Source organism: Brachyistius frenatus, unplaced genomic scaffold (genome assembly GCF_029030835.1).
Source record: "Brachyistius frenatus isolate BFR_SWC_R1_liver_20210118 unplaced genomic scaffold, ASM2903083v1 Contig_203, whole genome shotgun sequence".
In the NCBI taxonomy this organism is placed as follows: domain Eukaryota; kingdom Metazoa; phylum Chordata; class Actinopteri; family Embiotocidae; genus Brachyistius; species Brachyistius frenatus.
The window spans coordinates 432,767-445,000 of NW_027210802.1; the positions used below are offsets into that span (position 1 = coordinate 432,767).

General features: G+C 45.3%; 3 protein-coding genes across 3 annotated transcripts in view; 2 read left to right on the top strand and 1 right to left on the bottom strand.

Annotated features, from left to right (window-relative positions):
• The first annotated feature begins 260 nt into the window (after positions 1-260).
• cideb (cell death inducing DFFA like effector b) lies at positions 261-3,199 on the top strand. The gene is made up of 5 exons (XM_069718993.1): positions 261-337; positions 914-1,028; positions 1,672-1,830; positions 1,951-2,141; positions 2,574-3,199. Exons 1-5 carry the CDS (start codon positions 312-314, stop codon positions 2,713-2,715), a joined length of 633 nt encoding a protein of 210 aa, XP_069575094.1. The 5' UTR covers positions 261-311; the 3' UTR covers positions 2,716-3,199.
• A 4,473-nt stretch (positions 3,200-7,672) lies between these two features.
• Positions 7,673-9,972, top strand: LOC138633025 (uncharacterized). Its single transcript, XM_069718994.1, has one exon. The coding sequence runs from the start codon at positions 7,868-7,870 to the stop codon at positions 9,527-9,529; it is 1,662 nt and encodes a 553-aa protein (XP_069575095.1). The 5' UTR covers positions 7,673-7,867; the 3' UTR covers positions 9,530-9,972.
• The window catches only part of gmpr2 (guanosine monophosphate reductase 2), a 5,254-nt gene continuing 2,988 nt past the window's right edge, over positions 9,969-12,234 (bottom strand). Inside the window, exons 7-10 of the mRNA XM_069718991.1 lie at positions 12,042-12,148; positions 11,246-11,288; positions 10,973-11,132; positions 9,969-10,891 (exon numbers count right to left, since the gene is read on the bottom strand). Of these exons, the coding sequence (XP_069575092.1) occupies positions 10,702-10,891; positions 10,973-11,132; positions 11,246-11,288; positions 12,042-12,148 (500 nt within the window). The 3' untranslated portion in view covers positions 9,969-10,701. The remainder of the gene's footprint in view (positions 10,892-10,972; positions 11,133-11,245; positions 11,289-12,041; positions 12,149-12,234) is intronic.

The following is a 12,234-nucleotide window of genomic DNA, read 5'->3' on the forward strand; positions in this document are numbered from 1 at the left end:
CGACATTATTTACAATAGTTTGACCATAACTTACAAACAAACTTTAACAAAAATGCCCCACATTGTAGTTAAAACAACAAAAGTAAGGGATCTAAAAATATGACTGTTATATGGTCATTTAAAAAAATATATTTTATCAGGCTCTAGTTACAGGTAATTAATGTCCTTTCAAATGAAGAAACATGTCTGAGTGAACTTTGTTCTGTTCTGATAATGTGTATTATCACCAGCTTTAGAGCAAAGTCCATCTGCTGGCTCGTCGCACCAAAAACACCCGACAACACAACAAGCTGTGAGGGGAGACAAGAAGCATGGACACCACATCTTCATTTATCAAGTAAGTGAAGAATTAGTTCAGATTTATTGATATTGTATTGACGATCACAAACAAACAGGCTGCTGCTGCCAGATTCTGTAAATTAAGACTGAAGTATCGAACGCACTGATTTAACGTGTTATATAATGAGATTGGAAGCGTTGGCCTCAGTGAGGTATGAAAAAAAATCTAAGTGAACAAACAAAACAAAAAAAGAAGGGAAAGTCAGTGTGATAATAGAAGGGAATAAAAAAATTAAAAAAGCACAATAATAGAAATGATAAACATGTAAAAAAGACAGGACTTTTGAAAAAAGTGACCTATTTATTAAGACCTTTTCACAGAGGACAGTTTAAAGTGTCTGAATCTCAGTGATGATCAAGTGGAGCCGAATACATTCAAAGAAATAGAGAGATGTCGTCATAATGTAAATGTATTATGATCATCTGTATTTCATGGTCAGATAACAGAATGAGGACAAACTGCAGTTTGATGTGATTCTGATTAAATTGCATTCTTTCAACACAATTATTATTTTTTGTTGTTGTTGTCTATATTCAATAATCTTTGTCACTTTCCTGCCCGGTCCGTCCTCAGATCCGTCTCCAAGCGGGTGTGGTCTCCGCCACAGCGCCCCTTCAGAGTGTGTTGTCCCGACAGGTCGACGAGGAAGGGCATCACGGCGGCGACCCTGGAGGAGCTGAAGGAGCGGGTGAGAGGGGCGAGAAAAGATTAAACAGCAGAAACAAATTCAAGAAAAAAGGTTCTTATACAACTATTCGGGTACAACTATTTAAAACAAAATAATGTGATAATAAAAAGTAGAACATTTTTTTTAATTAATGGTAACTTTGACTAAATAGAAAAAAAGAATAAAGAGTAAATAAAAGATCTACTGAAAGAGGAACATCAGCAATTTCTAAGGAATGAAGCATGAAATTTAATTAAAGTAAACGATCATGTGAAATCTTCATGGAGGACGTTTTGTTGACGATGTCAGCTGCCTGACGTCATCCTTGATGAGGCCTTGATGATGTCAGACAAGATCCCATGAAGTCGTGAATACAGTCTGAGCTCAAAGATAAGATGTCTGCCGGACAGCAGGTGGACACCAATTATATGTGTAATGTGACTAATTATGGTGTCAAATAAATAAATTCCTGTTGATCTATCAAGCTTGAATTAATCACAGAAAATCTCTTAAATTCAGAATTCTTGTTTTACAGATATGTGATATATATATCTCTCTATATATCTATATAGATAGATATATCTATATAGATATATATCTAGATAGATATATAGATATATATCCATACATGAACTTAATAAATGATTATTGTCCACACGGGTAGGTCTGCCAGGCTTTGCTGCTGTCCCTGTCCGCGGTCTCTCTGTCTCTGGTCTGTGAGGAGGACGGTACCGAGGTCGAGACCGACGAGTTCCTCACGACGCTGCCGGACAACATCATGCTCATGGCGCTGGAGCCCGGACAGACGTGGAGGCTGCAGCCGGTACGTTTGACCCGCAGAAGGCCAACGTGTTTTTACATGACTGCCAAAAAACATGCGTTCTCGTCTGTAACATCTCTGAGTGACTGTTCCCTCTCTGACCCCCCCCCCCCCTTTCACCAGGGTGCAGTTGTGCTCAAATCTCAAGACTACAACAAGCCCCGGACTGGTAAAGACATTGCTTGTGTCACCTTTGACCTCTACAAGACGAGCCCCAAGGATGTGTTCGGCTCCCTGAATGTGAAAGCCACATTTCAAGGCCTGTACTCGGTGAGCGCTGACTTTCAGTGTCTGGGGCCCAAGAAGATCATCCGGTGAGTCATTATTACACATTTTAACACATTATAACACATTATTACACATTATAACACATTATGGGAAAAAACGTGGAGCTGAAAAACGTGACGAGAAACACTGCATGAGATTCACAGAACGTTTGAGAATAAAAGGATTCTGGCTGAAGATCATTATTAAATCAAAAGAAGGAGTTTGAGGGGGAAAAGTGTCTTCGGTGGAACCACTGAAGTCTTTCACAATAAGTTGCATTTCATAAACTTTCAGAAAAGTAACGAGTATTAATAACTGTCCAGCACACGTCAGACACGAATCATTCACCTTGTTTTTTTGCTCTCGGGAGACGATATGAGAAATACTTTAAAAACGTGTGCAGCTTGCTGACAACTAGAATCTTTACGGTTTGACTCCCGATGAGCCGTTGATCCGGGACGTCTGGTTGTTTTTTTCAGAGAAGTTCTGCGCGTCGTCTCCGGCCTGCTGCAGGCCGCCGGACACCTGCTCCTCACTTCGGCCTCCATGATCCGCCGCATCATCGAAGGAGCGGAGCTGTGGCAGCCTCAGAGGGCGGAGTACACCGCCAACTGGCACTGACACCATTCATGTTGTTATGTAACCTCCAGGAACAAGGTCTGATTGGTGGACAATTTACTCTTATCTCATTGGGTAGCATTAATACTGTCAAATTATGCTGTTTACCTCCTTCAGATGAGAAAAAGGAAACTAATTTGTTTACATGGTAGTGTTTAACAGTCATATAAGCGGTGACTGAATGACTTTTGACCATATTTCAGCTTTTAAACAGAATGTAAGACAAAAAACTGAAATCTGTAATGCAGCTGGATAACAAGAGAATACGTGTCATAAATAAAAATGTAGTTTTTCTATTTTTTGTGCAATATATTCTACAAACAAAACAAATCATGGAATTGTCCTGTATTTTTGTTCATTTGGTGTGTAATGCTTCTACTTGTTCAGAGATTATTGATAATAACAAACCAAACTGTGGAAATATTATTTTAATTTGAAACACCCCGGCCTCCTTTCAAATATGGAAATAAATTTGCTTAAGGGAAAAGTTAATGAATTTTTTTTGATGGAAGTTATGACCAAACATGTCAGGTTTGAACAGTGATCTTTCTTGGCTGACAATAAAAAAAACACATCTGCACAGCACAGACTTATCCATGTAACAATGCATCTAACGTGTGTAACCATGGTAACAGTACAACGGGGATCAGACGTCCGTGTAAAAGAATGAGCAGATTCACAACAACTTTCTCTCAAAACTCGGCAACTTTTTTTTCAATCAAGCTGTCGCCTCCCCTCCCCCACCGCCTCCCCCCACCCCGCCATCCTCCTCAGGCTTCATCTCACAGGCGGCGTCGCCCTCGGCCTTCTTTAACCTGGCCAGCGTTCCCACGTGCTGCCGGTAGAGGATGTTGGCGAGCGCCTGCCTGTGCTGTTGCTCGCTCATCCAGCGAGGCCGTCCTCTCTTCATGTAGTAGCGCATGTCGCCGAACCACTGCACCACGGAGACGCGGGGGACGCCGGTCAGCGCCGCCAGCCGGCAGTACTCCTTGCCGTCCGGGTACTGGCAGTGGCGGAAGGCGGTCTTCATCAGCGCCATCTGGGCCCGCGTCCTCGCTCTGGAGCGGATCTGAGAGGTCGGCGTGGACGAGTCCTGCTGTCCGTCGGCAACGGCGTCACCGTCGTTCAATTCGATGAGCTCCTTCAGTTTGTCGACGTCGGTGACAAACACACGCTGGTCTGTTGCTTCTCCCTCCAGCCCACGACCTGTTTCCACCTCCACGCTGCCGGAGGCGCGAGCTCGTCTCTCCGTCTCCATCACACCTTCATCATCTTCCTTCTTTCTTGTCTTTCCCGTCTTCGCCTTCACGCTCTTCCTTTTACACTTTTTCAGAGTGCCGTCCTCTTCTATGTCTTTCTCTATCTTCATTTTTCCCGCCAACTGCTCATTGGCCGCCACATTTTGTCCCTCCTCTGCACTCCCGACCTCTCCCGTCTCCTTCACCTTCCTCTTCTGCGTCTTCCTCCCGTCCTCCTCCACCTCTCCACCCATCCTTTCTTTCTTCCCATTCCCCCGACTTGACTTGAACGTCCTCCGGACCTGCACGATGTCTTTGTAGTCCCAGCTGATGCCGCAGCGGAGCCTCTGAGCCATGAACCACACCTTGACCTGGTCCGGATGGAGGGAGCAGCGCTGCGCCAGGTCGGCCGTCTGTTTGGGGGTGAGGTACGGGAACCTGTCGAAGGCCTCGTCCAGTTGCGCCGCCGCGCCGTCCAGCTGGAGGTCGATCTGGACGGTCTGCACCCATATCAGCTTCTTGTTGTCGGACACCAGGGGGAGCACCACGGCACTGTTCTGGTCCATGCTGACAGCCAGCGGTGGGACGTGACTGGCTGGTAGAGTTGGAGTCCCTTTAAGAGCATCGGCGAGTCCTCCGTCACCGAGTCCTCCATCGGCGAGTCCTCCGTCGACGAGTCCTCCGTCGCCAAGTCCTCCGTCACCGAGTCCTCCATCGGCGAGTCCTCCATCGGCGAGTCCTCCGTCGACGAGTCCTCCGTCGCCAAGTCCTCCGTCACCGAGTCCTCCGTCGGCGAGTCCTCCGTCACCGAGCCCTCCGTCAGCGAGTCCTCCGTCAGCGAGTCCTCCATCGACGAGTCCTCCGTCACCGAGCCCTCCGTCAGCGAGCCCTCCATCAGCGAGTCCTCCATCACCGAGCCCTCCGTCACCGAGCCCTCCGTCAGCGAGTCCTCCATCACCGAGCCCTCCGTCAGCGAGTCCTCCGTCACCGAGCCCTCCGTCGGCGAGCCCTCCGTCACCGAGTCCTCCATCGACGAGTCCTCCATCACCGAGCCCTCCGTCGGCGAGCCCTCCGTCACCGAGTCCTCCGTCGGGGAGTCCTCCATCACCGAGTCCTCCATCGGGGAGTCCTCCATCACCGAGTCCTCCGTCAGCAAGCCCTCCGTCAGCGAGCCCTCCGTCACCGAGCTGTCTCATCCGACTGATCTGTGGTGACGACTCCTGCAAAGAGGAAGACAAATATACAAAGGCTCGTTTTTTCTTCCAAATCTGAAGCACTCGTGCTGCTTCTGTGTGGAAGAGGCTGAACAAACCTTTCCTGTCATTCCATTTATTTATTTTTTATAATTAACTGCTCACATACATCCTCCTGTATTGACCTCGTTTTCACCTTCTTTCATTTAGTTTTATTGCTTATTTGTCTTAAATGTTGTTTTTCATGTCGGGCAGCACTTTGAGCTCCTTCTGTTGTTTGAAGGAGCTATATGAATAAAACCAACATGACCTGACCTGTGACGGATTTTGTTGATTGTGGAGTACGTTGCAAAGCTTAAGAGTACAAATACTCTATTACTTGTATTGCTGTTGTACTTCTTATGAGCAAAATATATTTCACGAGTATCCATTCACATTATGATGCATTCAAGTGCTTTTCAAATAGCTGGTTAAGGTCATGTTCTTTACTGCCTTCTTTAACAGGGAATTCTTAGATTTCAATTAAGAGTCAATGAAGCTCTGCAGTAAACATACAATATCTCCCTCAAAATAAAGGCTTGGCAAATACAGCAAGTATCTTTAAGTCAATAAAGAACCGAGTTCCGGTGGACTGAGTTCCGGTGGACCTGCTGCACGTGGAGGGGAAGGTCACCGAGCCATAAACTGCCTCGTGCTCTTTGCATTTTAACTACATCAGTGAATAAATATGACAAATGAAAAAAAATTTTAAAAAAAACGTTTCGGTAAACGCCAACATTATCTCGTGGCATCGCTCACCACCTGCTAATTATCCTCAAATGTCTCCAGAGGATGAAGTCCATCGATCCTGGATCCTGGTTTTACTCTGCAGACCTCCAACCTGCCTTCATGGATCCTGGTTTTACTCTGCAGACCTCCAACCTGCCTTCATGGATCCTGGTTTTACTCTGCAGACCTCCAACCTGCCTTCATGGATCCTGGTTTTACTCTGCAGACCTCCAACCTGCCTTCATGGATCCTGGTTTTACTCTGCAGACCTCCAACCTGCCTTCATGGATCCTGGTTTTACTCTGCAGACCTCCAACCTGCCTTCATGGATCCTGGTTTTACTCTGCAGACCTCCAACCTGCCTTCATGGATCCTGATGCGGGAACGTGTGCTTGCTAAGTGGCTAGCTGTTAATGAGCTGCTCATACTGTAAATATGATGGTTGTTCTTTAAAGATTCATGTCTTCCCTCGCAGCAGTCACGGAGACACAGATGAATTCAGATTAAATGAATCCCTGGTGAGGAGCTCCTACCTGTTGGTGTGCAAACATGTCTGCAAGTTTCCTTTTCCCGCAGTTTCTGGTGGTGACATCAAATGTGAAGTCCAACGCCCCCCCCTCCCCCCCCACCACCGCCTGATTAATAATGGCGGATATACATGATGATGATGATAATATATAATCATCATATTCATTTTATAGCCTGACTTTTCCACTTTGTTCTAATCGATCTTCAATATTTATGGAAACTGAAAACAAAAAAAGGGTTTGGATAGAGTTGCCAGTTTAATTTTTGTGCTTCACTGCGGACTAAAATAAAAGTACCAATACAGCAACATACAAATACTCCATTACAAGTAAAAGTCCTACATGGAAAAACCCCTCTCAAGTAGAAGTACAAGTATACTCGTACTTTTATAACAGCAGCAAAAATGTATCCACAAAGAACTGGTTTGGTCCCTCTGACTGATATATATGATTATGATTCATTATGACGTCATTAGAGTAGATCTTTACTTTGATTTTTGGTGAGATGTTGGATCATTTACATATTTTATTTAAATGAAACTCAGAAGTTTTCTGGGTGGAAAAAAACAGCTGTTAACAACTCGCTGACATCTGACCTGTGAACCAACTACGCAGGTTTTTGTGAGATGTCAGGAGGCAAAAATCAAATTGAAAAACAAAAGGTTGTAAACTGCTGTTTTCATTGTGTTATAAAGGCTTGTTAGATTATCTATTGTGACAAATCTTTAATTTGAAAGCAACTAAAGCTGTCAATCAAATGTGGTGGAGTGGAAGTATAAAGCAGCATCTAATGGAAATACTCAAGGAAAGTTCTTGAGTACTGGTACTTGCAGTACTTGAGTAAATGTAGTCTACTCAGTTACCCTGAGTGCAGACTTTGCCTGTACGAGTTTACTGACTGATGAGCTGAGGATTTTTTTATGAGCAGCAGGTGACTGTTTGACACTGTTGTACAGTTGTATGATATTATAGCCTTCACTGTGGGCAGTTTATTTCCCATGAAATGTTCAATAAACCTACTTTGCATCAAAGAATTGCATTAACGTGTGCATGTCATTGGCTGAATATATTTCCACTCCCATGGGTGTTGCTTCTTTATTTTCTGTGAAATGAAACTTAACAGTAAACCTTCTGCAGCCAATGCTGCCCTACTCCACCCCTTACTGTTTGGTGAGGCAGTAAAGCATGCAATGGGTGGAGACATCTCTCAGTAAAGAGAAACTGCGCTGCAGTGCTGACGTGTCTCACCGGAGATGAAGAGACTGTAAACAGGAAAACAACTGGCAAAATCCAACCAACAGTTCAGCAGAATCTGATTTCAGTCATCCAGTCGACCAAAGAGCAACTAGCAGGATTCAAAGGACTTTACCAAACACTCAACAAAAAGGATTTTAAAGAAATCTAATCAAGACTTCCTGTTTCTGAAAACATGTCTGACCGGATAGAAAAGGATCCACAGATTATTCTGTGTGACATGTGTCCAGAGACGGACAGGAAACCGGCAAAGAAGACCTGCATGAAGTGTGAGATCTCCATGTGCGTGCAGCACCTCCAGGCCCACCTGACCACCCCCGTGTTCCTGCAGACTCATCCTCTGACCGAACCCATGGCTCTGTGTGGGACCACTAAATGCCCCGAGCATGGCAAAATGCTGGAGTACTACTGCTTGGACGACATGACCTGCGTGTGCGTTTCCTGCGCCATCGAAGACCAGCACCGCCTGCACAACATGAAGACCTTCTCCACAGCCCGCAAAGACCTCGTGGAGAAGCTCGAAGTCGAGCAGAAGGCCCTGCTGGTGACAACAGATGACAAGAATGTGAGTCTGGAAAAGTGGGAGAAGAGTGAAAGAGAGAAGCTGCACGGCTGCAGCCTGCGTCTCATCGAGGCCGTGACCAACCTTCGAGACATTTCTCTGACCAGCGTCCAGAGCTCGGTCTCCGCTCGGATGGTGTCCATCAAAACCAGCAAGCGCAGCATGCAGGCGGCGCAGGACGAGAAGGACACCTTCAGATTCCTGCAGATGTACTCTCAGGTGCAACAGGATGTGGAGAAGGCCAAGGCGGTGGATCTGAGGAAAGGGTTGGAGCCTGGCAGCGATCAGGACAAGCTGGTTCAAGAGATAATACAAGGAGGGGAAAAAATAATGCAGCAAGCTGGCCAGTTCTGGGGATCTCTGCTGACTCTGGTGGATCCAGAAGACCACCAGGAGCTTGTCGCTAGTCCAGACCTGTTCCTTGACCCAGAGATTTTCGGCCCCGGCATGTCGCTGTCCAAAGACAACAGGAAGGTTTTCCACCAAAGCTGGATGGGGCAGTGCTGTGGCACTCTTCTAATCAGCAGTACCCTCGCAGGGGCCGACATTCAGAGATGGACGGTGCGTCTTTCCAAAGAGTCTGACTGGACCATTGGTTTATGGTCTAAATGCTCTGCAAGTACAGAGAAAGATGGACCTGTCTACGGACTGTGCTGCGAAGACAACCAGATCAGCTGTCTTAAAAACTCTACACGGAAGAAACTCCAGGGGGAGAAAGGAGATGAGGCTGTGCCTCGACCTGAGATGGTGGAGGTGTTCTGGAACTTTCCAACCTCCAAGCTGTCCTTCTACAGCAGAACCGGGCAGCATCAGAGGAAGGAGATACTCACAATCCAGGTGAGCCCCAATGAGGGGGACCTGGTCCCGTTTGTCCAACTGGGAAAGGAAGATGCCCATAAAAGTTCCCAGAAGAAGATGCAGCTGCAGCAGCAGCAGCTGCAGCAGCAGCAGCTGCAGCAGCAGCAGCTGAGGCAGCTGCAGAAGCAGAAGCAGAAGCTGGAGCAGCAGCAGCTGGAGCAGCAGCAGCTGGAGCAGCTGGAGCAGCAGCTGCAGCTGGAGCAGCAGAGGTGGCAGCAGCTGCAGCTGGAGCAGCAGCAGCAGCAGCAGCAGCAGCAGCAGCTGCAGCATTGGAGATGCACATGTGGGAAGAAATACAACAAGGATGTCTACGGATTCTGGCAGCAGCATTCCAACAACTCTCCCCTGGCGAAATGTTCCTGTGGAGAAATGACTGGTGGCCGGCGCACCACGGAGATGGTTTGTGAACTTTGCTAAGTGGCAGGATTCTGCAGATCATTGCTTTCAGCTGTCATTCAATGAGTATAAATGTAATGGATTGGAGTGAAGTTACTGTGAAGTGAAATCCTAGATAGATCCAGTATCCAATAGCTCTGACACATCGTGTGTAATTCAATTCTTCACGTAATAATATTGAGTGAACATAATCAAAATCAAACACTTCAGGAGCTATGAAATATTTAGCTGAATGTCTTTACATCGAAATAATATGAAATATTTTGTTTTATCATTTTCTTCAACTGTTTGTCTGGGTCAACTTTGATGGTTCTTTTAGTTTCATGTGTTTGTCTCCATCTGGTGGTGGCGGATGGTCACTGCTTCACATCTCTGCTTTGCTTTGTAGAAGGATATAAATGCTGTTTTGTCACATATATACATTACAAAGGATCAAATCAACAATAAAACCAGTAAAATCTTAAGACGTGGAATGTTTTATTGTCTGGATGAAATGGGAATTAATTTTTGTTTTGGCAACATAAAAACAATCTTTTTTTCATATTTTACTTGAAACGAATACGTCAACAATAAATGAAACAACAGATCACGTAAGAACAGTTCAGTGTGAAGTTAAACAGTTCAGTATCGATGGTGAAAAACTCTCCAAGTACCGCTAGACTTTAAAGAACCATAAATACACTTGAATGTGTACGTCAGCAAAATAAAAGCCATACAAACGTTGGTGTTGATCAGGAGCAGCTGGAACCAGAGAACGTACGTTGACACTGAATAACTTCTACGCTCTTCATTCACACATCCATGAAACAACAACAGACTAATGTTAGACTTTCAAATTAAAGTGCAAAACATGAGTGATGGAATGATTGACTTTTCTAAAAATCTACTAACTAGCTACAGCAGTTGGATCCATACTGAAGCTTTACAAATAGTTTAAGACATTTGCTATGATTTGACCTGTTGGTGACGAAGGCTTTGCAGCATGATCTCGGCTCAGTTGATTTAAACGGCTGCCGATTTGCATTAATGTGCGAAAGAACAACGTTGCAGTGGAAAGCGACTCGAAGGAAATCAAAAGACGAAATACTAAAATTGCAATTTAAAGAAAACCTTAAACTGCATCAAAATCCGAAATTCGGATAAAGAAACAAAAAAGGGCAGTATTTGAAGTATTAATAAGTCAGACGGGCGGTTCAGCTGTCGTTGCCGAACACGGTGTTGAGCTGCTGGGTGACCCTGATGAAAGTCGTCCTGCGGCTCAACTCCTTCAGCTTGCCGGCGCCCACGTAGGTGCAGGTGGAGCGAACTCCGCCCAGCACGTCTCGTATCGTCACGTCCACCGGACCTTTGTAAAGAACCTCCACCGTCTTCCCCTCCGACGCTCTGGAGGCAAAATACAAGAGTCATCCTCAGAGGAGACAGCGGAAACATATTCAGCCCGTTATAAACCGGATTAACTCGGACCTGTACTCGGCCACGCCTCCCGCGTGTTTCTTCATCGCCGTGTCGGAGCTCATCCCGTAAAACAGTTTGTATTTATTGCCGTTCTTCTCGACGATCTCGCCGCCGCTCTCTGAGTGGCCGGCCAGCATCCCGCCCAGCATCACGAAGTCCGCCCCGGCACCTGAGAGAGTCACGCGGGAACAAACAAACAAACAAATAAATAAACAGTGACGGGCCTTTTCTATTTAAACGGAAATAATTCTCAGGAAAGTCAGAATTCACTCGGAAACGTGCCGAAAGCTTTGGAGACATCTCCAGGACAAGTACATCCTCCATCCTGGGTGAAAGAGGAAACAGAAGAAGAAACACCGTGTCAGGAGAGACTGGAAGTTAATCATGGCTGCGTGTGAACAACTGGAACAAATGACATGCAATTACAGACAGTAACACACAAAAGCCTAATACGTTAATAATAGATGAACTATTATCAATAGTTTCCACTATAAGCTTCAGTTTAAAGGAATAGTTCAGCTCATTTTCTCTTAGTTGAGTCGAATGTCCAATTCATGTGAAGCAGAAAACCGCTCAGCTCAGCGTAAATCTAGAAACAGATGGCCTGCTCATGTTCGAGGGATAAACGGCATATAAACTGTATATGAACTGCTTATAAACTGTATATGAACTGTATATAAACGGCTTATAAACTGTATATAAACTGCTTATAAACTATATAAACTGTATATAAACTGTATATAAACTGCTTATAAACTATATAAACTGCTTATAACCTGTATATAAATGGCTTATAAACTGTATATAAACTGCTTATAAACTGTATATAACCTGTATATAAACTGCTTATAACCTGTATATAAATGGCTTATAAACTGTATATAAATGGCTTATAACCTGTATATAAACTGCTTATAACCTGTATATAAACTGTATATAAACGGGTATATGGGTATAAATAAACACTTTTTCCCTGTGAGATTGGTTCCTCGGTGCCTCAGTGGCCGTTTGAATTTAAGCTCCGATTTATTTATTTTGTTGTTGTTGTTGTTGATTATTACGGGACGGAGTCACTCACGGAGATGATGTGGCCGCCGAGGCCGTGAGCCGCGTCCGCACACTCGATCACGGCGCTGAGCTGAGGGTAGCCGACGCCCGTCTTCTTCCGGGTGGTGCAGACGGAGCCTGAAGAGGAAGAGACCAACAGTTTCAAACAGGAAACAGGATCTCGAGCGGTCCGATCATTCGTTCTGATGCCAATATTATGACCA

What these genes read in the sequence shown, in the direction of transcription:
- cideb (XM_069718993.1), top strand. Translation starts at nt 312, where the DNA reads ATGGACACCACATCTTCATTTATCAA. An exon ending in ACCACATCTTCATTTATCAA is followed by an intron (nt 338 to 913) that starts GTAAGTGAAGAA and finishes GTCCGTCCTCAG; the next exon opens with ATCCGTCTCCAAGCGGGTGT. An exon ending in TGGAGGAGCTGAAGGAGCGG is followed by an intron (nt 1,029 to 1,671) that starts GTGAGAGGGGCG and finishes CCACACGGGTAG; the next exon opens with GTCTGCCAGGCTTTGCTGCT.
- LOC138633025 (XM_069718994.1), top strand. Translation starts at nt 7,868, where the DNA reads ATGTCTGACCGGATAGAAAAGGATCCACAGATTATTCTGTGTGACATG.